Below are 26,989 nucleotides of genomic sequence, written 5' to 3' on the forward strand. Positions count from 1 at the left end.
TAAAATCAACCTCTTCCTCATCAAGACTCTTGTAGGAGTCTTGGGTTGTATTTTGTTTTCATTCTGGTACATAATTCTTTATTAGTTTTTCTTCTTTTTTTAATTTTTCTTTAAGTTGCTGTCACATATCATCTTTATCCAGCATGGCTTTGTTTCTTTACCTCCTGCAACCTGTATTCTTTTGAAAGAGCCTTCAGTACTTCACATGTATTTCTGCTTCTGCCATTTTTCTTACTTCTTTCTCATTCCTGCCTGTCCTTTGGTCTTCATGCTAATTATGTAAGTTTTGATAACTTCCATCAGGTAGCACACATTGAATGATCTGCCGTTTTCTGTTCACTAAACTTTTCCTTTCAACAGCTTTGATCTGTACTCTATCAGTATTATATTTGCTGTCATTTCTCTGTATGGACATTCTCAGTTTTGTGATACATTTGACTTCTATGTTTTCAGGTAGATCTCTACAGTAGCAAACAAGTCTTTTGTCCGAATTAACATAGACTCTCTATTTTTATATTTTTTTTTTATGTAGGTGAAAAATATATAAAAAACAAACAAACAAAAAAAACAACAAAAACAAAAAAAAACAGGCATAATAATGCATGAATGGCTGCATAGGTGTATGTATGCATGTCTATATGCATATATTATCTCTGCATAGGTATATATAATACTATGATATATAGAATACATGAGTTATTGATAATGCATGAATGGCTGCGTATGTACACACACTTATAGCTGAATATATAATATGTAATATTGCATTATAGTGTATATAATGCATTATATATATTTGCATTATACGTGTTTATATATATATGTAAAAATTATTTATGAAATAATTAGAAATATTGCCAATTGTATTATGCTATCTGCTTAACTTTTTTTTTCCATCCTGATCCCTCCCTTGAAATTTCTTCATGTTTCTCTGTCCCATGTTTTAGAAGAGAACACGTTATAATCCTTTTTTATTATTATATAAACTTAGCTGCTGCTTTCCTAAGGAAGGAATTTATGGTTTTCTTGGTGTAAGAATTTGTTAGGGTTTTTTTTTTTACTTTTTCTCTAAGAGTTGAAGGTCATACCTTCAAGTGCAAATTTATTCAGTTTTCAGCAGGTGTTAAATGTGTCCACTTTCTAGAATTAACCTATTTGGTCAAAAAAGTAATTCTGGATGTAAAAATCAACATTCTAGTACTGCTGTGATGGGTTGGCCCCAGCTCTCCTCAGTCCCATCCACACCCTGTGTCTACTGGGACAACCAGAGAAAATAGAAAGAGAATAGAAGAGAGTGAAAAATTTGTGGGTTGAGGAAATGTGGCCTGACAAAGTTAGTGGTATTCCAATAACAAGAGTATGAAGTTAAACCGTGGTAGCTGTCACAGCTCCTAGTGTACTTTATGATATTTTTTATTTAAGATCACCTGTTCATCATTTATTGTAGTAGACTTCTTTGCAATTATAAAGAGAATTCAAATTCGTTATAATCCAACGTCTTGTTAACAGGTAATCTATTAAGCATTCACTTTAGATAGAAGTCATTTACAGCAACCCACAGCCTTGTTAAAATTTGCAAACTTTCACTTGTAAGCATTGGCGATTGATTGCATGTCTGCTCAGAGGATGGTATTAGTAATGCATGTGCTTGTTTGTTTCCTGAAAAATGTCTAGGTGAAATAAACGATGGGATTCTGAAGATAGGATCTGTGACTATGCCAGTTTATAACCCAAGTGAGAAAATGAAAGTGCCTGATGTATTGTTTTACGAAAATGCTCAAGTAAGTAGAATTTGCTGGCTTCTCAAGTACAGAAAGTTTATTAAATATGTACTAATGCACATATTCACATTTATTAAATGATATACTAATTTTGAAGGTTATAATTCTGAAACAGCTTCTTTAGGATAAAAATTTTTCCCAGGGGATTTGATGCTCATTGCAGATCCATCTTCACTGTGTCCCTTTGAAGATGTCATAGCAATCCCATTGAACATTCATAAAATGCGAAAGAACTTGGAGTGAACTTGAATTTTATTTAGAATGATTTGATAAGATGCTTTATTGAGTGATTTTATTGCTGCTGCTGACCTGATCGACTCTTGTGGCTGGGTTATTGATTCAGTCCTGATGGAGTGTTTTACAAGCTTGTAATAGGAAGTTTTGCAGGTCGGCAGTACCTGCCTTGTATTAGAATTAACGCTGTATGCTTGAAAAGCAAGATGAAGAGTAATTAGGGTTACTAGTCAGTTATTAGATAATAATTATTTTATATAACTTGAGTTATTAATTAGTTGCTAGAGTTATTAATGTTAATTTGTTCACAGTAGCAAAGAGTAAGAGCAATTAGTGAACACAATAAAAGGAAAGGGCTTGGTGACTTTTTTTTGTTTGTTTTAGTTCCACCCTCTCCCATGTTCCTTTTATAGAGGTAGATGTACTGCAGCTGTCTTCTCCATCTAACTTGTGGACCTCACAATTGTCAGACAAGGTTATCCTTAGCCAGAGAATTACCCTTTGAGTGACTATGATATTTCACTGATAGCTTGTGAAGTATTTTTCTTTTTAGGAGACTAGTGTGATTCTCCCTACTTTGTGAATTTCCTTTTCTCTTCTGCTCTATTTTTTTCTTCTTTTCTTGCTTGTAATTTCTTCCCAGAAAGGCTATCCTTTCTGCAACATGGCTATCACCTACTGAAGGTGACAGGCCACGCAAGGAGAACAGATGACAGTCTTCTTCATCTTCCCCAGTAACATTTCATGTGAGATTTTGTTCTGTGTTGCCATTTCGGTAAAGTACTTCATCTGAGTGTGTTGGAAATGAAATCCTAAGTCTTACTAGGATTCATATCTGCATTGCTTCTTCAGTCTTCTTGCTTATTGCTTCAGTAATTATAACTGAACACACTGAAGAAAACTGTGGCTGATATTATGCATCAGTTTTGTTTAGGCAACATTTGCTAAAAATGCTGCATAGAACAAACTGCTCTGTATCTGCCCCTGGTAGCAATGAATTCTGAATCCTAGAGGGAACAACCACCAAATACCTGTCAGAAGAGCTGTTCCCTTTTCAGAATGAATTTCACTCTTACATTCTGTATTGCGTGTTCCCACTGTAGTTCAGCCATTCAAGTGTGGCAGTGATCGTTTACCAAAACCTGCTGGAGAGCAAATTTGTTTCACAAGTCCAATGCAACTTTTCCTCTCGTGTATCTAAAAATTGCATTGATTTTCTTCTGTGTTGGTTTATTTATATCCCCAGCCCTTTGCAGTGCTGTACAATGTAATGAAATGCATAGTTTTGGTCTTGAAGCATTACATGTTCCACTGGAATTTAGCATTGCTGCAGTACCTTGTAGTAAAGTTGTTCTGCAAGGAAACCAGAATGTGCGCATATTAGTCCAATTTAGCATAAAACAGAAGTCATCTGAAGGAAATTCTCATGCTTTAGCAGTAGAATCAAAAAATGTAATCAGTAAGTGTGGTAAAACTGACTCGCTGGAATTTGTGCTCTATCTGGTCAAAGTTACTCTCATCAGTGATAAATTGCTAGTGTGTGTGCTTTCAGAAAATACAGTAGTTTGCCTTGAGGTCTTCTTGAATTAATTGTATGTTGAGTGTTCAGTAGTCTTTTGACATGCCTGGGTAGGATTTTGTGGTATTAAGCTATGTTTACACGAGTTTCTTCCCCCCACCCCCGCCCTCCGTTCTGGAGAGATTTGGAAACCTGTAATATCTTTCACACAGTTGCAAACTGAGTATTTCTATATGCTCAGAGATTGCATGTGACATACTGGTTTTTTTGTGGGTTTCTTTTTTTCAAAATTAAGTGCTAGAGATGGAATGATAATGTGGAAAAACTATGTTTATCTATATGTTTATCTAAAGGCAAGCATTTATTTCTCTAAGTAGCTTGTCTGACCTACTTACAGATGACCTATTTTCACTAGGTACAGTAGAGAAATATACAAGACTATTGCTAGTAAAGTAGTCTGCATTGCCACATTATCCTTAAATCCTTTTGATCCTTTTTAACAAATTATTTGTGAGGAGCATGGTAAGGTTGAATTTTGTATAATGTGTGTTACATTTTATAATGCTGGATATGTGTAAAATAGATGTTGTATTTTGACTTCAGTTAGGCAGCCTAATTTAGAATTTATAAGAGACGTAATAAACACCTTTAGACTTGAGCTTGTGTTTTTCTGTCCTTATTTTTCTTGAAACTAAAGCTTAATTATAATAGGAAAGTGTGTTTGTTATTAAGCTAGACTTGGTGTTTAACTTACAAAAAAAAAAAAAAGTATATAATGTACATATTCATGTCATCTCCCTTTTAATTCCCTGTTTGGTTTCTTTACAGTTTTACCAGGATATTTTGCTTCCTGCCTGTAGAGTTACTGGAAAATTGTCATATGTGTTTAACTGAAAGTTCTTATGCTCTGGATGACAAACGTTCACCTAGGCTAAAAAGAAAATTATTAGGAATGATTACAGAGAATGACACAGTTTGGAAAATCAAACACCCAGAATCGATCAGAGTAAAGGAAATGCAGAAGTGGAGTTTGTGTTTTTGTTTCATTGTTTTAGTCACCGGATAGATTGCTTCTGCTATTATTGGCTGAGAGACACTGGCTGTGTAGTAAGTAGTGGTTGGTATAACTTAAAAAAAAAAAAAAAAAGAAAAGAAAAGAAAAAAAAAAGGCCCCAAGTCTTGAAAGTTCTTGTTTACTATTATTATTAGGGAATATATAAACTTTTGAGAGTATAAAAACGAGTAAAAATCATGTTTTTATTTCTTTAGCACATGCTGGTAATGGAAGATATGCTAAAAGACTTTCTGCTGGGAGAACATCTTCTTTTAGTTGGTAATCAGGTGAGTTAAACATTTCTTACAACTCATTATTTAATAATGAAATAAAATCTCTGTTTTGCTTCATTGAAATTGCATCCATTGGTACTACTAAGGTAATTTACATATTTTTGACTCTTTATCTATTAACATTTACTGGTTTTATGAGCACATATTGGTGGAAAATGTAAATGCCTTAAGTGTTATTTTTTGTGTTTTGTTGTGTGTTTTTACATTGCTGTCAGAGCAGGAAGACAAAATATTAATGGCTGTGTATAACATCATTACCAATAAAATACTTGGTCAATTGCTTTGGTTATTCTTCATAGATAAGTAGCAAAACCTCTTCTTTAAAATTTCTAGTGAGGATAAGAGGTGTAGAATTAAGTATTATTCAAATGTATTTTATCTTTATTGATTCAGAATACTGGTTTTCTCTAAGGTGATACAGATTCACTTTCTTCTTTGGTACAAAAAAATCTTCTTTTTGGTAAAAAAAAAAAATCTTCTTTGTTGTTGGAGACTGTACTGTTGAGATTGTAGGGCCTGACATTCTTTTAGTCAGTCACTGCTGTTTCGTGACACCTTCTAAGAGTTCATAGTCTCTCCAAAGTTATGTATGAGCAGATGTTCTCTTACTGGGTATGTTTAAAAGTCTTTGTTCTTCAAAACCATCTTAAACTATCAGTGGAACTGTCAGATGACTTAAACAGAATTATTTGCTTGGCCAGTTAGCTCTAAAAAAGGGTTTTTGTTATTATTTCTGTATGTTTAAAGTGTTCAGGAAAGTGATTTCCCAAGCTACCAGGTTGATTTTTCTTCCCCTCATAAAGTAATCTTCTCCCTTTGGTTTAGCTTTCCCATAGCATGGTTACAGTAATTTTGTAGCAGATGTTTCTCTTTATGTTTTGCAATAGCCTTTGGAAAAAGTCTAACCCAAAGCACTAATGATCTAACCTACACAGCAAGGAATGCAAAATGGTAATTGTTGTTAAAGTGCATCTATTAAAATTACGGCATATGTTTATGTGCAGTCTTAGTTATTTAGAGTCCTTTTTAAGAGCTTGTATTTGAGTTTTCATACTTCAAACCTCTGTAGACTTTTGCTGGATGATGCCAGGTTCTCCCAAAAGGTGTCATATATTGGTAAATGAAATATACATTTCATAAATTGAAAAACAACACACTTTCATAAGTGAAATATGATCGATTTTTCCTATTCCATTAATAGTGCCACCTACCAAGTTGTTACTGAAAACGTTGTATAGTACAGGTTGCCTGCAGGATCTGCTGTCCTCACTGACAAGGTTCACAGTCCCACAGTGTCCAAGTGAGAAGTCTTGGGGACAGCAGCCAGGTGCCCGAGGATGCCAGACAGGTCCACAGTGACAAGCCAGGTCTGAGGTCAGGTCAGCAGGTCTGGGCTGGGGACAGCAAGGTTCAGGGCCAGGCACGGCAGCATCGCCGTGTAAATCAGGGAGGAAATGAGGAAAAGCGCGAGTGTAAATGCAACTCTAAACAATGGGGAGAAAGGGGATCTCAGTGAGGGCTCACTCAGCAGCTATCAAAGCTGACCTCCAACACAGACAGCTAAAACCCTAGGTGAAACATGGAAGAGCTTGCAGAGCCTGGTGGTGCACTCAAACCCCTGACACATTTCATATGTTGTACCAGCTTGACAAAAAATATTGAAGACTACATTAGTGTGATTTTTGTTTTTAAGGTATTTTTCCAGCAGAAGGATATTCATCTTTAATAATTTACTCTGTGCCGTATTTTCTTAAAGCTTACGAAACTTGTACTGGAGACAGTGTTAAAAGATTTAACCAGGTGGAAGGCTTGGAACATGCTGCTTTGATTTTAGACGTCCGCTCAGTTCTGCCATTAAAATTGATTGGTTTGCTGTGATTTGTCCTTGGCAAATCTGTAATACTTACGGGTTTTACTTTTTAATTGCTAACATACTTTCTGAGTACATCCAGGTTTATTCTTTGTTAATTTGTTCCACTGTTTCTGTGTGTGACTGAGTTAGGCCAACTGACCTTTTTTTTTTTTTTTAATACTGTTTTTAAGTTCGAGCAATCTATTTGCCATTTCACAGTCTTTTGGGACCGCACCAATCACCCCTGATTTTTCAGATGTTTACTAACCATTTAGAAATTGATAGAGTAATTCCTTAAGTATATTACTGAAATTTTTTGCAGCATGCGATGGATCCTGTACAAGTACTGCAAAAGCAACTATATGTTTTCATGTGAAGTGCACAAGTATCTTCCCATTGAAGATAATACAGTTTTTATCCTCTTTTTGTAAATCATACAATTTAAAAAAAAATCTTTTGCTGTTCAGTTACTCTAGCAATTTCATCTGTAATTAGAAGGTAGAATTTAATTACCATGTGCTTGATACATAATTCAGTGTGTACCTGTGTTTTGCATTTGGAAGAAAGAAATGCTGTTTTTGTGTGGAGATGCAAAATGCTGGTTTGAGTTCTTTTCTGTTAATACTTCTTGTTGGTGAATGAGTAAATCATGGAAAATCAGTGTAAGTAACTGACAATTCAAATACTCTGAATCTAGGTCCTTCAAAATACATGACTAATATCCCTTTGAATGCCTGTGTCATTTCCTAGATATTTAAATGAGTTGGCTTGTACCGTAGAACATAATTTGGTCCATCAAAATTATGACTACATAAGTGACTATCTCCTTTCAGTTGCTAATAATTGTGCATGGCTTGATCTATAGTCTTTCTTTACAGACTGGATTTGGTTTTCCTCTTTTACCTCCTTGATTTTGATAACACATATGGGCACACAGTTTCTGTTAGCTTTAGCCCATTTTCTTGATTTCCAAGTTTATAATTGCAGTGTCTTCTGCCATTTTTTTAAGTTGTGAGCTGACTGGAGAGAGTCCTTTTAACAGGCTTGTTTTCAGGATTTGAACTTTGAAGATTAGTAGTTGAAATTCAGTAAGTCAAAACTAAATGATCTTGGTGGATGTTCTCATCTGCCTTTCTTAATGAAGCCAAGGAGATGTTGAAGGCAAGTGTTGGGTGCTAACAAATCATTAGGAGTTCAACTTCACAAATAAATGACTTTATTCATATGTAGTCCTTGATGCCCATGCAGCCTGGGATTCTGTTGCATACATGTATTATGTGAAAATATGGCTTGGTCTAAATGTTTGCTTGCAATGCTTGTTGATTTATTTGGGTTGCGAACTGGAATGTGCTTCAATTTGATATATAAGCAAACAGGTTTCTTTGAGTCCTCGGGAAAGGCAGTGGATAGATAAGAATTTTCAGCTGTTGATTAGTTTTTAATAAAAGGCAATGCCAGCATTTTAAATACGGTTTTTGATATTACATCCAGAAAGTGCCTGAAGTCTGAGTGTGAATGAGGCCATCCATAGTTTCTCAAAGCAACCATAAACAGCTTCTTTCTTGGCTGCGAGCAAGCAGCAGCTATTTATTGCTCTCAAAGCAATAGGCAGACGACCACAAGAATCCTGGTTAGTAAAGGTTACTTATTTCCAACTTCACAATGACTGTTTATGTCATCATTACCATATAGTTCTTACATCATTCCCTGAGCTTCATGGGACTGAATTATTTTTACCAAGGAAAACTTTCAGGCTATTTTGTTGGGAATTTTTTTTTTTGATGAACATTGTACAGATTGTGGATTGGCTACTTTTATAGTCTCCTTAAATTTCCTGCCCTTGGCAAATAGGAGATAAATTATGCTAATAAACAGAATTTGTTTATGTGGGAAAACTTGTAAAATACCAGTGGCAAAACCATTTTTTTGGTCGTACAATTACATTTTACATATAACAGTTCCCAGAGAAGAGTTACAAAATTCTTGCATTTGGAAGTTGCCTCAAGAGAGGTGTTGGATGGCCTTTATTGGTCATAGGTAAAGTCTTGGCAAACATCAGCTGTCTTTGAAGACACCAAACAAAATATTCATAGTTCTAAGGGATTTCTGGCTTTCTGGGGAGAGAAGGCTCCATGGCCTTGTCACTTCTGAAGTATTTTGTAACCGTGAAGTACTGAAACACTTAACCCCATGTTAAACAAAATGGAATTATTTTATTTTTTTTGACCTCAGTCTTTTGCTGTAATTTATAGTATGAGCTGTTCAGATAGCTGATCTCATAAATTGAGCAGGTTCTGCCGTAGCAATGAATACTGAATATATCTGCTTTCACGGTTAGCATGCAGGAAGCATCTCATAAAAAAATTGTGTTCATTTTGTCCTTTAGAGTTACTCTGTTTTATTCACACTATACACATGGTATAAGTATAAATATTTTTAAATGACTGAATTATGTAAACAAAGGCCCAGGTGTGCTGCCGTACCTTGAGAACTACATGTAATCCCCACATCTTCATTAATGCTTCATTAACCCTTATCCATTCCATAATGGGTCTTTTAAATAGTATGCTTGTTTTTTTGATTGTTTAATAGAATAATTTAGTTTGAAACAGACCTCCAAGATCATCAAGTCTAACCGTTAACCTGACACTGCCAAGTCTACCACTAGGCCGTGTGTGTCCGTGAGCACCACACCTACAAGTCTTCTGCATACCTCCAGGGATGGTGGCTCAACCACTTCCCTGGGCAGCCTGTGCCAAGGCCTCACACCCCATGTGCAGGCGATATTCTTAGGTGTGTCTTAAGCACTCCATGCCCCTCTTTTTGACTGTACCCTGCCAGCTTTGGTACAGAGTGCTTTGTCTTGTGCACTTATATCATGTGTTGTAGACCTTGCACCATTTTCAAAGTGTAAAGCATAGCAAGGAAAAGTAAGCATTACTGTACATATCGTATAGACATTACCAAAACTGAAGAACTTTCTCTGTCAGTCTTCCTGAAGAATGGACAGAGGAAATGAAATATGCATTGGGACAGCCTCGGTGTTCATCAGGACCATTCCCTATATGTCATCTTCTGCTTGCTCTTCTCTTCCCACAGTTGCCAGTTGCTCTTTGGTTTGTAGTTTTCTTCATGGGCAACCTTTACTATTTTTAAGTATTTGTTACTGGCTAGTCTCTCCTTTAATAATAATGAGAGCTTTTTTCCCCCTCACTTTTTTTTCCTCTCCTGAATAATTGTTATTAAGACATAAGACATAGCACTCCAACTTCTATTATTCTAGCTTTCATATTAGTTATGTCCACTTTTCAACAGGAAACACCAAGTTGGTAATAAGAATAATCAGATATGCTGTAAGTTACTGATTAAATTACTGCTGAATACAGAGATAATTTAAATCTTGTGCTTCTTCATTTGGTGGTGTGGGAATTTGGATTTTGACTTTGTGTTTTCAGTGTTGTTCAAAATTGCTTCCTTCTTTTCTCTCCTTTAAGGAAAGTACTTAACAAGTCTAATTAGACAATGTATATGTAAGGGGAAGTGAGAAAAGGATACGAAGTAGAATAAGAATGAAGGATTCTATGAAGGTGCTAAATATTGCTGTATATAATTAGAAAGAAGACCATGACAAAATCTCTGGCAGTGCTTAGTAAAAATGTTAAAGAGAGTCTACAGCAAGTAGACTGTCACAAATATGTTAAAAGAATTTAGAAATGTAATGGCCTGTTGGCACTTACTCTTCTATCAGGGAGATAAATCAACATGTAATTGATGTAATTGCATCCTTTCTTCAGCCTTTCTTTAAATGAGAGATCAGTTTCACAGAACTCATGGACTACCACTAGGAACGTATTTTATTCTTGAAAAATTTAGTAAGACAAACAATGGAATCTTTCTTAAAGATATTTAAAACAATGTGCTTGAATATGTCTTTTTTTCTAGGGTAATATTCTTCTTTTATCTTTGTGAAATTGAATTAGATAGATAGTGAGAGTGTACTAATATCTGTCATCAGCAAAGCTAGAAATACCAAATGCTTAGCATCTCAGCTCCTCCAGAAATAGTGTAAAGGACTTTGTTTTCGTGCTTCAACTTGTAAAAATGGACAGCTTCCTCTGCAAGACAAGAATGTACTAACCTAAACCAACTTTTTTTATTATTATTATCATCATGAGCATAAAGAAATTGAGCTCTACATGAACTAAATTAGGCAAACTATTATGGTATTTTTTGCCTGAGGAATTCTGTGTGGCAGTTGTGGAAAAATTGGAAAGTATTTGTCTCATTTGCTACAGTCGTAATCACATTTGCACATCTGAGAATATGCATGCTCATTAAACGTCTGCTTATATTATTGCTTTCTGCCTTTACGAGTTATATTGAAGAATCAGAACAGAAAAATAAGCAATTAATTGGTTTTCTTTGGGAGTTGTCTTCCCACAGATTCTTTTTATTTTATTTTTTTTTCGTATCTTTCTCTGCACTGAACTTCAAGCTGTCCTGCCTTGCTGGAAATGTAAAGATGACATTTTGCCTAGCAGTGCACCGTGCCAAATATTGTGCTTAAATTCAGAAAAAAAACACAGGATATCTACAAGCTTGTCTAGACTTGTAGTCAGGGATGTATCCAAAACAATCAATTTATATTGAAAATTAAGTTTATTTGCTATTCTTGTAAAATTGTTTTTTAATCTTATTTTTTTGCTTGCCTCAGATGATAAATTAATAATAAAATAATGAGAGCCTTAAACAACAGAACACTTGTGCAATGCACTGTTGTGACCAATATATAGATCATAGCTAGGGCAATACTTAGATCACTACTGATTTAAAAGTATTTGTTCCAAGCAGGAGTTGACAAGCTTAATAATACCAGGCGTGTTTCAGAGAGTTGTAGAGGGTGCTACTTGTTGTTCTGGTGATACCATTTTTTATTTTTAAATCAGGACTGTAGTTCTGATTTTACATCCTTGGGTGTAAAAATAGCAGCCACTATCAAAACGCGTGCACTCTTGCAAATGTTTCGTTGGCACATACAGGCAAGTTACGGCATGGAAGATGGTTCAGTGCCAGACTCAATGTTAGAAACCATTCATTAGCAAAAATGTCCTCATTGTCTTCATTTAGGAAATGTAAGTTTCTGTTTTAATGATGCTATCAGTATAACTCTTTTATGAAGTCAGAAACTAAGAACTTTGACATGAGGATTCTGTATATTAAAATTTAATAAGAAGTCAAGATTGTCCTTTTTCCCCTATTAATAAAATTTTAAAATTAATTACAAACATTCCTTAAAGGCCAAAATGAAAAAGTGACAAACTGATTTTCTCACCAGTTTTAAAAACTCATTTCATTCTTCAGTAACGAAACAGGTGCTCTGCTGAAGGTGACTCAAGCTACACGGGATGACTTTGTGCTGAAATGGAAAAGGTTCGATTGCCATGTCCCAGCTGAAGAACAGCACTGAGGAACACAACATGCTAACCTCTTTAACTGCTTCACTATGACCTGAAAATCATTTAAAAAAAACAAGGCAGCATTTTTTTAGGCTTTTTTTTTTTTTTTCTAAGAGGCAAGCTGTTAATTCCAAAAGCTTGGGCCCAGTTCTCTTGGACCATAATTTTACGGAGTTAAGTTGGATTGTGCGGGGGAGAAATTTGTCACACTACTGTAATAGCTGCATCCTGAATTGCAAAACACCTCCAGGGACCTGTAAAAACCTTGTTTATACTTGAAATGGCAGTTACTGCTGGAAGATTAAGTCATTTTATCCTTGGTAACAAGTGTTTACAATGTCAGTTAAGAGAAATTTTAACTAAGGGATTATTTTGCCTTCTAATTACATAGTGTCCTTCTTGTTATTCATTAGTGCAGTTATTTACTTCCCATTTTCCTCTTTCAGTTGTCTCATATGTCTGACAGAGTAAAAATTGTCTGATACTTGCTTTCTGAAATATTTTTACTCACTTCAGCTGAAACACCAACACAGATGTTATTTTTCCTCTAATTAGCATACGCTTGTATTTCTGATAAATGAAGCAACCGCAATGGTAAATCTATAAATAACGCACAAAGTGTTAATGGCAAACTGGTTTCTTTTCGGCTGCAGGAATCGCAGATGATGTGAGATGACATTCTGAATCCAGGCTGAGTTCAGCTGAGCGTTTCAGTGTGCTCACGGGACGTGTGTAGTTCCTATTCTTTCAGTTTAAATAGCTAACTACAAGCTATGTGGGTGGCTGGAAGACAGAGCTCCATCCTTGGCACTGGGTATAGAATGAAAAGAGAGGAGGGCGATTTTGTTGCCATTGTGGTGGTTTCTTATTTCTGGGATGCCTCTAATTTATTTCAGAAGTCGTTTTTTTTTTTTTCTAAAGTATGTTAGCATTTCCCATGTTTCGTGTTCATCTGAAGAAGGCTACCAGGCATGTTCTTTATGCCACGAGGATGCAGTGAGTTCAGAATAAATTTTTCTTGGCCTTACACTAGTAAGTATTACTTAAGGAAGGAACTCATCTGAGCTCTTTTTTGCAGTTTTTTAGTGGTATAAAAGAAGTGGTATAAAAGTGGCCTAAATGGCTTTGGTCTCTCGTCCTTACTTTCTAATATATCATGCCTTCTCAATGCAGTAACAGAGACAAAGAGAAGTGGGAACTTGTCATGAAGTAAGAATGTGGAGGAACAGAATCAAAGGGCTTTGACTTGAACTTTGCTCCAGCTACTGTTGCCAACCAAGAACTTTCTGTGGTACACCACAGCCTCTGTGAAGGCACATAATGTACTCTGTGAAGCAGTTCAGTCTAGAAGTTGGGCAATGTTAATGTGTTTATAATAGCTAAAATCTGGTGGGAATGCCTTTTGGCCTTTGGATACTGCATGCACGTTTTAAAAATGTACCACATTCTGAAATCAAGTTAGCCTTACAATGAAATAAAAGCAGGTGTGCAGGCAATCTGGTGAGATGCACAAATGAGAAAAGGGTGAGGTGTGGTGATGGCACAACGCCCATCAACTTCACTGTGTTACTTGGGTAATAGTGCTCTCTGCCTTCCTCTGTGATGGTCCTCCACCAAGCTGGTGTCTTCTGAGCATCCTTTCAAAGGTAAGGCCTGTTCTTGCCACTACTCTTGGTGATAACAGCCTGGACAGAAATACACAAAACCAGCCACGCAGTCCTTTATTCCTTGGAAAAGGAGAGAGGGGGGGGGGGAAATATGTGTTATTTTGTAGCTGGGAAAATACTCTTTATAAACATTATTTTAAGAATCTACCATATACATACAGTAACCATTTGTTTGATATTAACTCTGTTTTACGTTGATTGAGATATTTCTTCAGCTTTGTACTTGCCAGAGCTGGCTAGAATTTCCCTCTGCAGGGAAAAGAACATGCAGACCACTAGGGATTGGTACAGAAAACTCCATGTGGGCATCTGCCCAGGTTTTTTTTAGCTCTCCTAGGAAAAGAAAAGGAAGCTGCTTTCAGCATGGATATTTGTGCTTGATGTTCGAAGTATTCCCATTTTTTCACCCATTTATGATTTTAAGTATCTGACTGCAAGTGGTAGCAAACAAATGGGAATAAATTTGTGCATGTGCGCCACTAGAGGATTTTTGTCCTGTTTCTGGTTTCTTTTAATGCTTCTGATCTAGTTCCTGAAGTTGCATGCTTTCCCTCAAAAAGGTATGTTCTGAGTTTCTAGAAAAGCCACAATATCATCCCATTTCAAAGCAGTGGAGAATTGTGTCTCCAATGATAGTTTTCAGAAGTGTCAGGTGATAGATATTAAGTGTGTTGTAGCTTCCTATTACAACTGGGTATAAAGCTGTAGGTTCTTCTGAAGGACCAGATGGAGGAAGGTTCGTGAGAAGGCGTGTGGCAGAACGCTAACTTGAGTTAGCTCCCCGTGTTCAAGTTGAGTCTACAGTAGGATCTAGGTAGTTCTATTTTTGTCATCTCTGCTGTAATTTTTTTTTCCCCTGCTCTTGTGGTGAGAACTTTCCTTCTGTGGTTTCAATTTCCACACATATGTGTGTGATTCTTCATTCTCATGAATGTAGTCATATGAGAGACTGTGGTCCCCTTCAGAGAAGCTTGGACAGTTTGCAATTCTGCAGCTGTCAATTACCATCTTTCAGCTAGAACTTAGTCATAAATGTCATAACTTGCAGTTATGAATGCTCCTATCCTGTTTCAGTGCCAAGTGAAACAGATTAGCTGGTCTCAAGTTGGTTTAATCTAATCTCTTTAATCTGTCTGTGGGTTATATTTATCTGCTTTGCTTTACACTGGTATGGACTAATGATGCATTCATGCAGTCAGAGTATGAATCTAAGCAGAGGGATGGTATCTTCTCAATCTGCTTTTGGCTGGGTTACAATCAAACTTTTCTTTCTACTCATTTATCTTTTTCCTTTATTCCCTTTAGCAATCTGCACTTTCTTGCAGGTTGCGATAAGAATTTTTGAAGTGAAGCTCCTTACTGCAGTTTAGTACACGTCAGGGGACATATGACTTGGATTCCTCTAGCATGAGACTGAGCTAGAACATGTTTTGCAGTGCCACACCTAATGCCTTCCATCTGTTAATTCCTTCCGTGTAACCAGGCTAGGCATGGGCTGAAGTACCAGCTTCTGAAACAGTTGTACAAGACACGGTGGCATACTAGCAACATCTGGTTCGCTCCAGAAACTCCCCATCGTTGTTCTGCACAGCTTGCTAATGCAGACATACTGCAGTAGGAGCGTCATCTCCAACCCAGTTCTGAATCTGAGAGCATTTTTTGCTAACTTCCAGTGGTATGGGATTAATAGATATTACCAAGGTGATGTCTTAAGTCCTTGTGACAGCTACAGGATGTTTCCTATGACCATCAAAAGTATCTTTGCAACTTGAAAGTCAACTTCCTAGCATTCAGAGCCTTGCAATACCTTTGTGAAATGAAAGGGTTGTAAACAAGCAGAGGTAGTTAAAGGGATGCATATGCATGAGTGGTAATTCCAGAGACACAGTCCTATTTCTGATTTCTCCTAGTAAGACACATAAAGGTTTTGTAAATACATACATATGTAAAATAAAATTAAATTGCGTTCAGAGTTCTTTGATGCGAACTGAAATTGTATTTGCCTGTAAAGAAGTCTGGAGAATCTTTGAACAATTTTGGAAAGTTACTTTTTTCTCTTTTTGTAGCTGTTGAATGTATCTTTATAACTTAATAACTCTTTATGACTTTAATAACTCGTAAATCAACTTCTATCACTCTTAAATGTGTAATTATGTCTTCATATTATATTTATTTGCTACAGGGTGTTGGGAAAAACAAGATTGTTGACAGATTCCTTCACCTTTTAAACAGGCCCAGAGAGTATTTACAGCTGCATAGGTAAGACTGAGTTACATTTCCATACTTTGTGTTTGTAGTCCGATTTCTCATGTTTTAAAACTCATGTTTCTGAAGTTTAATTTGGTCTTATTGTTTCAGCAAATTCCCTATCATGTTAGGCAGCACACAAACAGACCACAGAAATGGATCCTTTTCATAGGCAGAGGCGTTAAGCTGACAGGTGAAGAAGGTTACAGAAGTCTAGTGGAATCACTTTACTTAACAAAATAGGAAGCAAAACAGAGCTTACTGATGTCAAACCATGCTCAAGAAGAGAGTATGCTGTCATTTCTGGGGAGATTTCCCAAAGCATGTGTGAGGGGAAAATTTTCAAAGGCACTTGCTTGAATACATCATTCATTAGATAAGAAATACTCTAAATAATAAAAGTTCATTGTTTCCTTTATTTGGCATTGCTGCTTAGCATATTTGTTTCTCTAATATCCATAAACACGTTGAGATTAGAAAATTATAATTTTTTTCATATGCAAGCTAACAAAAGGACTTCAATACAAGAAACCAATTGAAAACAATTCAAAAGCTGAAATAAACAACAGGTAATGGGGTGCAGACCTTTTAATACTGATTTATCTGTCTGCTATTTATGACACGAACTGTGCGTGGATCAGTAAACTGAAACAAAGACTGAATTGATATAGAAGAATCGTTTTCAGTTGAACTGCATCCTTTCTCAGCTTCATTCCTAATCTTTACCTCCCCCCGTTGAACTTCTAGCTTCATCACCCTGTCTCTTTCTATAATCACTGTTTTTTTAAATAGTGCTAATAAAAATGTACATCTTTGGTATTTTGCCCTTTAACAGCACAGTCCTTTTAACACTTTCTCTTTCACTTTCTCCCCAGCTTTTTGTCTTCAAATGTCTTGTCCTCTTGTTCCTAATACTTGAATAGCTCTATCTCATCACTTCTCTTCTGCTGTTTTCTTAGATACTTCCTCTCCTAAACTTCCATCACTTCTTTCCTACATAGTGCTTTTCTGACCTGTTACTTTTCAGCTTTGCATTAACTTTCCTGTGATCTTCTCTGCTTGAAGCAGCCACCTGCTCCTTCAGGATAAAACATGTTATAATTTTGTGTAAATCCCTTTTATTTCACAAAACGCTACAATATTCCTCTTCACTCAGTGTATGTGCCTGTTGAAAAATTGTTCTGCTGTGGGGTGTGGTTAAGCAGAACAGTATATGTAAATATAAATTCAGACAGCTCAGGGCTGGGAGTGTTGTATAAATATGCAGTTTGGGGTGATGATGGAGTCATAGAAAATGTTAGTTACAATACGCTACTTGAAAAAGCACCAGGAAAAAAAAAGGTGCCTTTTTTTTTGTCTACTTGAGACAAATTTCTGTAGACTCTGTCAAGTTCTGTTTCTGGTCACAGTGTTATAGGGATAGGTGGCAAATGATGAGCAGTCCTATGCGGTTCTACAAAAATAATTCCTGAATATGGAAAAATCACAAGTTTCTATTTCCTGGGTGGCATTTTGAAATACCTTCTGAAGAACACAGTCTGTATAGTACCTGGGTGGACTTTATAGGACCTTTAAACAGGTAATCTTGATAATCCTAAATATTGTCAGTGCACACTTTTGGATTATAAAGCAAAATTAGAAAAAGTTTACCCCTCAAAAAATGAACACTAAGCTTTTAGACGTTGTTTTTTTTTTTTGGAGGGGGAGGGAAATAGAGTCAGTAGCTTATAGCAGAGACACATCTTATTAGAAAACTATCTAGTGTGTGCATTTCATCTTCCATGGGGTGGTTACTTTGATGAAATACTGTAAGAAGTTCTGGTGATCTAAACACTATGTATATTCAACAAGATTAAATCAGGGAATATTTTTCTTAGAAGCAATGAGCCAATACAAGGAATAATTTTAAGATCTCAAAATTTATGTCTTGTATTTACAGATGATGAGAGGAGAAAGACAGAAAAGAGAGTGCTTTTCTTTAAACATCTTTTCTGACATCTGTATTTACTTGTTCTGTCACTGATTCACACAGAAGGGTCAGCTTGACCTAAAGAATTAGATTGCTTATGGAGGTTACAAATCCTTCTTCTTAACCTTGCTTACCTCATTGAGAGGTTTTATTTTCTTGGGTGCAATTTATATATGTAGCTCCTATTTCCATATTGATAAACATTCTTTGGAACCACTCTGATAGCAGTGCTAAGAATAGGAGTTGGCACTCGGCACTTCTGTTTCCAACCAATTTGGGGGGAAAAAAAGGCACAAGACTTTGCTTAACTTTGTTAAGTTTTATAAACCATTTTGGGACCGAAAACCTTTACTGAAAGGAAGCTGTGATTAAATTTAATAAGGAAAAAAATTAAGAAAAATGTTTCCTTATAAATTATTCAAAGAGTTGGCTGCCTTCGCTTACATACTTCTTAATATTAGGAGTTGATCGTGACATAGAAAAGAATAAATACTGGAAAAATGTGCTATATACCAGATCTCTCTTACCACATGCAGCTGGGTTTATAGGACTGTTCCTGAAATTGGCAATTTGGGTTAGGCTCTGCATGGCTTCTGTTTAGGGTTGCACTGAGGAAGCATCCTGCTTCCTTTCCATGCTGAACAAATAGTTTTTACATGTTGGGATTTCCCAGTTATTCCATTTCCTAAAAGAATAAATTCTGGCAGAGTAATTCTCAAGTTTTGTTCACCCCTCAGGGCTGGTTGTACCCAGGGAACTGGCTGCATGTCATAAAACATATCACAGAGTTATCTTCCCTAATATTAAACTTTGGGGTTTTACCACTTTCACCTTGACTGCACATTCATGATGCTGCTAGAAGGTGAAAATCTATGAGGCCTGTGCAGTCGCAGGCCAAGACAACATCTGTGTAGAAATCAGACACATACTGGATGGATGACTTATTTGGAGGACATCAAAGTTTCTAATAAAGTGTAACAGAGAACGAAGTACTTGCTTTACTCCTAAATGTGTGAACTCTGGAAAACCTTGTAATTTTATGAACTGTGCTATTACTACATTTGCCATGTCTCATGTGAGCAATGTGGAAAAAAAAAATCACTGGTGGTTTTTCACAAAAATCTGAAGCCAAACTTGGTAAATATTACAGATCTGTAAAACAAATTTCACTGAATCAAGAAAAAGCTTTTCATGAAAGTTGATAATATCTTGCTGTAAATTACAAAGTTTCTTGAAACAAGAATATTCAACAGAAGGAAAAGGAAATAAAATCTTTAGAGTAGACTCAGGCAAGAACATGTGCCCTGTCAAGACTATAAAAACCTTCTTAGCCCTGAAAATATTAAAATGTAAGCTCTCCTGTGTAAAAGCATCAGAAGAAAGTACTGTGGACTTGAGACTGTTGGCTCCTTTGATGTGATCAAAGAAAAAAAAAAAAAAAGATGAGTTTTACTTCTCTTACGATCAAATTACTAACGAATAGTACATAAAGAATGGTTTTGCTGGAGTACAGTATCCTTTATCTGTCATTTAAAGTTATGCATCTGCTTGGAGTTCAGTCCTACTGTCAAGCTGCTTTTTAAAATTTCAGTGACAATGATTTCTTTTCCTTGCAGTTACTATTTCTGATTAGTGTGGTATTATATAACTACAGTATTCACTCTTCTGTTTCCAGTGCAGGATTGATCTGTGGCTCAAGATGTTTTGTTTGGTTGGTTTGGGATTATGAAGAGGCTTTTAAAATAAAGCTTCCCAAAAGCTTAGATTCTTACAAGGAATGTGAAGAAAAATCAGTGACATACATTTTATAGTTGTTTCTGCTGGAATAATAGATGGAGTGCTAGATTTTATGTACTCAAGATGTTTGAATTAATATGTACATCAAGCTTTTGGTGTCACAGAATCATTCAGGTTGGAAAAGACCTCTGAGATCATCTATCCCAACTTTTAACTTAGCACTGCCAACTCCACCATTAACCCATGTCCCTAAACACTACATGGGCCTGTTTTTTGAAGAACTCTAAGGATGGTGACTCAACTGCTACTCTGGGCAGCCCGTTCCAATGTTTCATAAGTCATATGTTGTCTAATCTTAGTGTTCATTAAATATTCTCCTAGTCTTTAATATATGAAATTAAGAAAAGGGGAAAAAGAAATAATGGCATATAACTTGTTCTCATCTGAAATTTTATTTTTGGCAGCTATGTAGCACTGGGGAAATTCTGTGGAGATCATGTAGTGTCAACCGAAGATCTGATGTACAGCTGTGAAAGCTACCACCTCTGTTCTGCTGGTGTTGAATTGGATTTAAGTCATGTAGCCAAAAGAGCAACTCGCAATAGGAACCTTCTGAAATGATCTGACATGAGTTGTGCTTCTAATTACTCTAATAGCAAGCAAACAAAAGCCTCTCTCCCGATAGTATTTTTGAGAAAAATCACGTGTAAAGAAGGTCTGTGTTTCAAGCAGCACATTTGCTTGGTTCAAGAAGACACAATTTTCATTTTTCTGTGTTAGTACCTTCTTTGTAAAGTTTGGTATAAATTACATTCATTGATTTTTGAGATTCTCAAAAGCTGTATGAACATGTCCTTGGCAACGAGCCCTGCTTGAGCCACAGGGGTTGGACAAGATGACTTTCCAACCTCAACCACTCTGTGACTCTGTTATTTACCAACAATTTCTGCAAAGTAGTAGCTGGATGACCCCACTGATCTCTTATTCTAGTTATGTAGCAGTAGCCTCTCCTGCTAAATCAAAATTCTTCAATAGGAAAAAAAGAAAGAAGTTAAAACTTAGTTTATCACGTCTTCATAAAATTACTTAAGCCGGCAGTGGTTATTCCATGTGGTGAGTCCATTTGCGTTGTCCTTAGCTGACACCCAAATGTGCAGTATCAAAAAGTAATTAGAACTGAAGTAATTAAGAAGCAGCTTCAGATTTCATTGTTTTTAGAACAAGAAAAATAAGAACATTTTTTGTAATGGGATTAAGTTTGATAACTTCTAGAAGATTTATTTAATGTTTTGATATAAGCGTAAATAACTAGCAGAAATTTTTCTGAGGTGTTTGCTGGCTTCATGCTATCTCGGCCATTGATCAGCCATGGAAATACAAAAACTGCAGCTCACCATCTCCATCTCTGCAGAGTGTCTGCCACAGGCATTCCCATATGGAAATTAAAACTTTAAGAAAATTAAAACTTATCAGTCCTTTCTACTGCTATGGAAACTTAGTTACTATCAACAAGGGGGAGAACTAGATGCCCCCTCTGAGCTACCACAGAGGCGGCCACTGAAGTCATAGTAAGTAAAACCAGTCAACCTCAACTCTGGTGTCTTCAGTATGTAGATGAGCAGTCATTTAGTTGGGAAAGAACATTGTGGTCACTTACAGAAATAGAAGCTTTTCATGAGCAGGCTGCAGTGTAATCTACATCAATAATTTATTGATGGGTTATGAATGGATTTCCTGCTACGCAGAGCCTCCATGCAGAAGGCACAAAACAAGTAGTTCTTGTTCAAGCTTTCTCTTTCTGCATATCAAGATATATTTCTATTTTTTTGCTTGTGAAATATGAAGCAGTTTATTGCCCAAAAAGAAAATAGGAATCTTTACAAACTCATGGGACTAAAAGAGGGAATGATTTTTAGTGCACGGGAGCTGTTCTTTGTAATGTCAAAAAAGTCAAAGTTGCTTATAAGTATGGTTTGATACCTTTTAATGAAACTAGGGGATATATGAAGTTTTCTTCTTCTTTAGCTTTGAAATAAATCCATTTGAAAATGTCGTGCTCGCTTCGAGGTTTGTGCCCTTAAATTAGCCCTATTAAGTCTTAGTTCTCTGTGTGATATCCTTTCTTACAAATTCAGGTAACTTGTTTTCCACTTTTCTATGCATTAATATATATCTAGGCTAAAGCAGTTTGCCTTTGTTTTAAATTTGATGTCTTACTACTGTCAGTAGGATGCTGACTGCTATAAGAATTCGTTATCTGATAATCTTGCTATTATTTTAGAAGACACCGCACTACCTTATTCTGGTTTTCCTAATGTTATATTTCATTTCAAAGAACTTACCCATCAAAGTTACTGTTTGCTTTAGTGACTGATGATTTGAAAGTGTGGTATGTGGTTCATTTTAAACATCTACTACACTTTGTGCTGTGCCTTTTTTAGTTCTCTAATAAATTACAGTAATCTGATGATCTTTTCTTCCAAAAATTAACTGAGTTTACATACGTTATCCTTTTCAAAATAAATGTAATTTCACTGTGATCTTTAACAATCAAATTAATGGAGAGGTTTGGGATAGGAAAATGAGCTTATAGTATCCCTACAAGCAATACTTACTACAAACTGTGCATTAATCTTTTGATGTTAATTTTCTTTCTCTCTTTTTCGGCACACGTAATCAGTATAAAATCTAATTACCTGTTTCCCCTATTGAGATCATTTAAAACTACCCTTTCAGCTTTATTGACTTCGTTTTTTTTAAATTCAAATTAAAAACAAAAAAAAAGTTGTTTCGAGAAGTAGTAACTTAGTTCACCCAAGACACAGATGAGCGCCTAATACCGTAGAGCACTTAGATAGTGCACTTGTTCCCAGAATTACTTTTGGTCCTCTTCTCTTGAAAGAGTATAGGACTATGTAAGAAATTTAAATGCTGATATGGCTGTGCAGGTCTTTTAAAAAAAGTGAACAACCACAGAGAAGCTATCTCTGTAGAAAACTTTTGTTGAAGCAAGTGCTCTTAAGCTGCAGTTGTTTGTTACAAGAATCCATTGAACACAGTGAAGACATGCATGTGTGTGTATTTTATATGTTGACAGACACAGAAAAAAGGCTGGGTGATCATTCCTCATGATTTGAGACCTGAATCTGTATGTGTAGAGTATTTTCTTTTCATGTTGGACAAAGTAACCAGTGCATCCTTTATTTTTTATTCAGCTCAGGTTTGGAAACACACAATAACAAGGCATGTTGTTGTTGCAAAGATTTATGCTGTAAAGCATTGAATGTGCTGGCTAGCATTTAATAGGTGTCTTTGTTTTTTTGTTTGTTTGGTTTGGTTGTATTTTTTTTTTTTTTGGGGGGGGGGGGGGTGTTTTGTTTTTTACACCTTCAGTGTTGCAATGCCAAGCTTACAAAAAAGTTCATGCAAGCCATTGGTCTTTTTTTCCAAATGTCAGCTTTTTATAAGTTTTCTGACTAGTTCTGCTATTGTCAGATTCCAGGTGTTAGAGAATTACTCATTTATCTTTTTGTAGGAATTGAATTCAGCTTGAATATCCTGCGGTGTGACTGCTATGGAGAAGTAACTTAGGTTACAAAACCAGGTTGTTTCATTTTCTTCTATAGCTGAAGTAACATTCTCTAGCTTTTCTAGCTAGTATACTCTGTGAAATGTATTCTTATACACAATAAGGGGAGCTGTAGGGTGTCGTGTTTCTTCTTTTGTGGATTTTGCAATTAGGCTGAATGACTTTGTTGTTATACCACATTATGTTGCAAATGTTGCATCTTGTTTTAAAAGATGGATTTTGTAACTTGATTTAAGTATATAACCTGAATTAAACATATAATTCCCTTTGGCCTTTGTTCTGCCACCCACAGTTATACTGAGTAATAAGTACTTTTATACTCCAAATAATTCTTTTGATTTTAAATAAATATATGTCCTGCTGAGTGGTTATAATAGTCTAACAGAAAAAAAATTAGGGATGTAATTATCCATTCACGCAGAGAAAGGTAAAAAGTCTTTAAAGGATCATTCTAACAAAGAAATGAGAAAGCTGGTTGGCTTTTCAGGGGTTTCAGAATTGCCTGAACTTAGTTGTCATGTCATGCAATGATATTCTCTGTTGGCTAAAGAAATAGAATTCATACATATCAAAGTCATGGAGATTGCTTGCTCTTCATCATAGTAATCCATGAGTAGATTAGCTAAGCAGTTAACTTCAGATGGCTCTTGGCCTAATTATTTTTTGAATACTCATAACATTAGGTCACGTCAGCTGGATGTATTCAGGTCTGTTTAAAACGTACTTGAGAAGATAGATAGCTGTATCTACATGTACGTAGGTAGATAATTAGATGGATATATACATCTTAGACAAAAAGAGCACCAATTATTAGAACATGTATTCTGGTTCTCTGATTCTTCATTCCAACTGAACACTGTAAAGTTTCTCTTGGAGAATAAAAGATAGGTTAATCCTCAATCTTATTTATCTAAATTTGTTACAATGAGCACCAGCTCTAAAAACACAAGGTTACCTTTCAGAGATATTCTCTTACTCTTTCTGCCTCAGTAAGTGCATAAAAAAGCCAGGGCAGGCTTCTTCAGCACTTGTCAAAACGGAGTAATTCCAGTGAATACAGATGTTGGTAATGTTAGCTGAGGTTCTAATAGCATGACCCATATGTGGGCAGAAGCCTTCTTGGGAGTTCACATTTTAAAACAAAGAAGTGCAATACATTTTCCTTTTCTTAAGTTGGATACCACTAGCCTTCTTACTGAAGAATTTAATGCATTGATCTCATTTCTCTAAAGAATGATCTTTCAGCCAGGTAGAAGATAAACTAAAGATAAACTAGAACAGATCTCAGGGAAAGAGGAATATTGAGTCTCCTATACTCTAATTGTTTGAACTACAGGCCAGGTTAGCATTAAGAAATTGTATGAGTGTAACCTGGGTGGACAGTAGTTTTGGTTCAGTCTTGGGAAGATTAAAAAATACATTTTTTTCATTTGTAATTTTTTTTTTTAAGTATATGTATATATACACTCTCATCCATAGTCACTGCCATCTGTTTGGCCTCTATTCAAAGTATGAATGGAAGTTCATAATTCCTTGAGGCATGATCTCACCAATAACAAAAAATGAGTATACTACAATAAGAATGTCCCTCTCTAGCTTGCATTGTTTTGTAAGGCTGGGTTAAAGTCTAGCAGGATTGTCACTTCCCTCACATCTGCTGTTCCCTTGTTTTCTGTGGTCGATGGAAATTTCTCCTGGCATGTCTCATAGTTCTTCCCTGGAAAGAAGGTATTGCTGTCAAAGAAATAATAACTGTCAAAAAGCAGTATGTATTGAGTAAATCTGTAGACCTCTGAAAAATCTGCCTTTGGGCTATATAATGCACCAGTAACAAAAAGTAAAAGGCAGTGATGTGAGCCAATAAACAACAACAACAAAAGTCAAAAGAAGTCTCAGAAATGCTGCTGTGAATTGAATGGTAGTGTCACGAGTTGCTGGGTTTGGGTACTAGATCTTTCCTTCCTTTTTTCTTACAGAGAGTTTGTGGGCAGGGTTTGCAAGATAAAAATACGTTCTTAGGAAAGACATTAGTGAGTTTTTCGTATTTTTCTTTTACAATCAGGAGAAAATAAATCAGTTCAGTTGAGCAGGATGACGATATGTCAGACAGTTTTTCTCACCCACTTCTGCATTCCCACAGTTGTGCTTCTGTGTGTCAGAACTATTTTCGTCGTGGGTGCCAAATGTGATGACATTATGAGGGTTTTGTATTCGCGTCTTTGTTAGAGCCTAGTTAATACTAAGATGGTAATATTAATAAGTAAATGTGAAATAGAGTTTTCAGACGTTTCCTGTGGGAGTGAAATTCTACAGTCTGATGTTTTGAGTGCCAGACGTATTTTACACTTCGGAAAATCTGCATGCCATATAGTTCAAAAATACTTCAGATGTAGCATATTTTTATTATTGTCTTTCAGTGTCTTTACGTTTACTTAATTCATCACAAAGTGGAAATTTAAGAAACAAAGTTCAAGGAGGCAATGCAGTTATTTTTAGCCATTTTTACCCTGTTTAGTTAGGTTTCTGAAGAACAGAAATAATGGAAACGAATTGCATAGCTTACGATTCTGAAAGGAATATTTACCTGTATTAACCCAAGTAAAATCATTCTTATATACATTGGCTGAATGTAACATCCAAAGTACATACTGGAGTTTTGCATTCACTTATACCATCAAACTAAAGGAATTCGTCTTGGGGTAGGTATTTAGCTTTTACAATACATTGTAAATTTCCTGAAATATTTTGTTAAAATACTAGTGCTGAACAAGACCAAGGCAGAGGAAAAGAGGTAGCCATGGATAAGTAACCACAGAAAAAAAGTTAGAAATTGGATTTGGGATTTCAGTTGTTCTTTCATCTTGATTCCTTCCACAATTTTTACTGATTTATGTAGCTTTTATACTAGGCCTTAAGGAAATGGTAAACTTTCTAGTGTTTATTTCACCCAAAGGTATGGTCAGTTCTGTCTTTCCTAAAGAATGAGATCATCCTAACAATTTATGTTTGGTTTACACATTGTTAAAGTCTTACGCATCTGTAACTGTATAGGCTTGAACCCACAGAGTTGCTTCTGCATAGGCAGAAGTTGCAACTGTTAACAGAGGCAGACTGATGGATGCAACCTGAGAAATTAGTCCCTAAGTAATCTGTGTTCAAGAAACAAAGGTTGTTCTGTTGCTGTTTCTTTTCTTAATGATTTCTCTACCCAATGTAGAAATGAGCAGACACAAAGGATGATAGTGGAAGCTTTGTTTTTACTTCCATAATAGGATTTCTAGGATAATAGATTCGTACTACAGCTTATTTTAGTGGTTTTAAAAATACTTGCAAAGCTGCATTTACTGCATATGAGTACAGTATGTATTTGAGTGTATTTTGAGGGAGTTTTGTTGCTTGTGAGAGGCCACAGTTGATGGAGTTGAGGTATATGATTTTATTACTTAAAGCAGAGGTAGTTTTAACTTTCAACCTTTTCTCTCCTGGATTAAAGTTCAGATGAAGAGGCAAATATTAAAAAATCTCTGTTCCTGTCCTATGTTTTATTGCCATGCATAGGAGACATTGAGAAAAATCAGTCATGAGTTTAAA

The 26,989-nt window shown here is 35.8% G+C and overlaps 1 protein-coding gene across 1 annotated transcript in view; it reads left to right on the plus strand.

Moving 5' to 3' along the window:
* The window catches only part of VWA8 (von Willebrand factor A domain containing 8), a 194,234-nt gene that overhangs the window by 76,695 nt on the left and 90,550 nt on the right, over positions 1–26,989 (plus strand). The window contains exons 19-21 of the mRNA XM_084284039.1: positions 1,675–1,781; positions 4,804–4,875; positions 16,039–16,115. Coding sequence (XP_084140165.1) covers positions 1,675–1,781; positions 4,804–4,875; positions 16,039–16,115 — 256 coding nt within the window. The remainder of the gene's footprint in view (positions 1–1,674; positions 1,782–4,803; positions 4,876–16,038; positions 16,116–26,989) is intronic.

Source organism: Netta rufina (assembly GCF_964035555.1).
Source record: "Netta rufina genome assembly, chromosome: 1".
NCBI classification, from domain to species: Eukaryota; Metazoa; Chordata; class Aves; order Anseriformes; family Anatidae; genus Netta; species Netta rufina.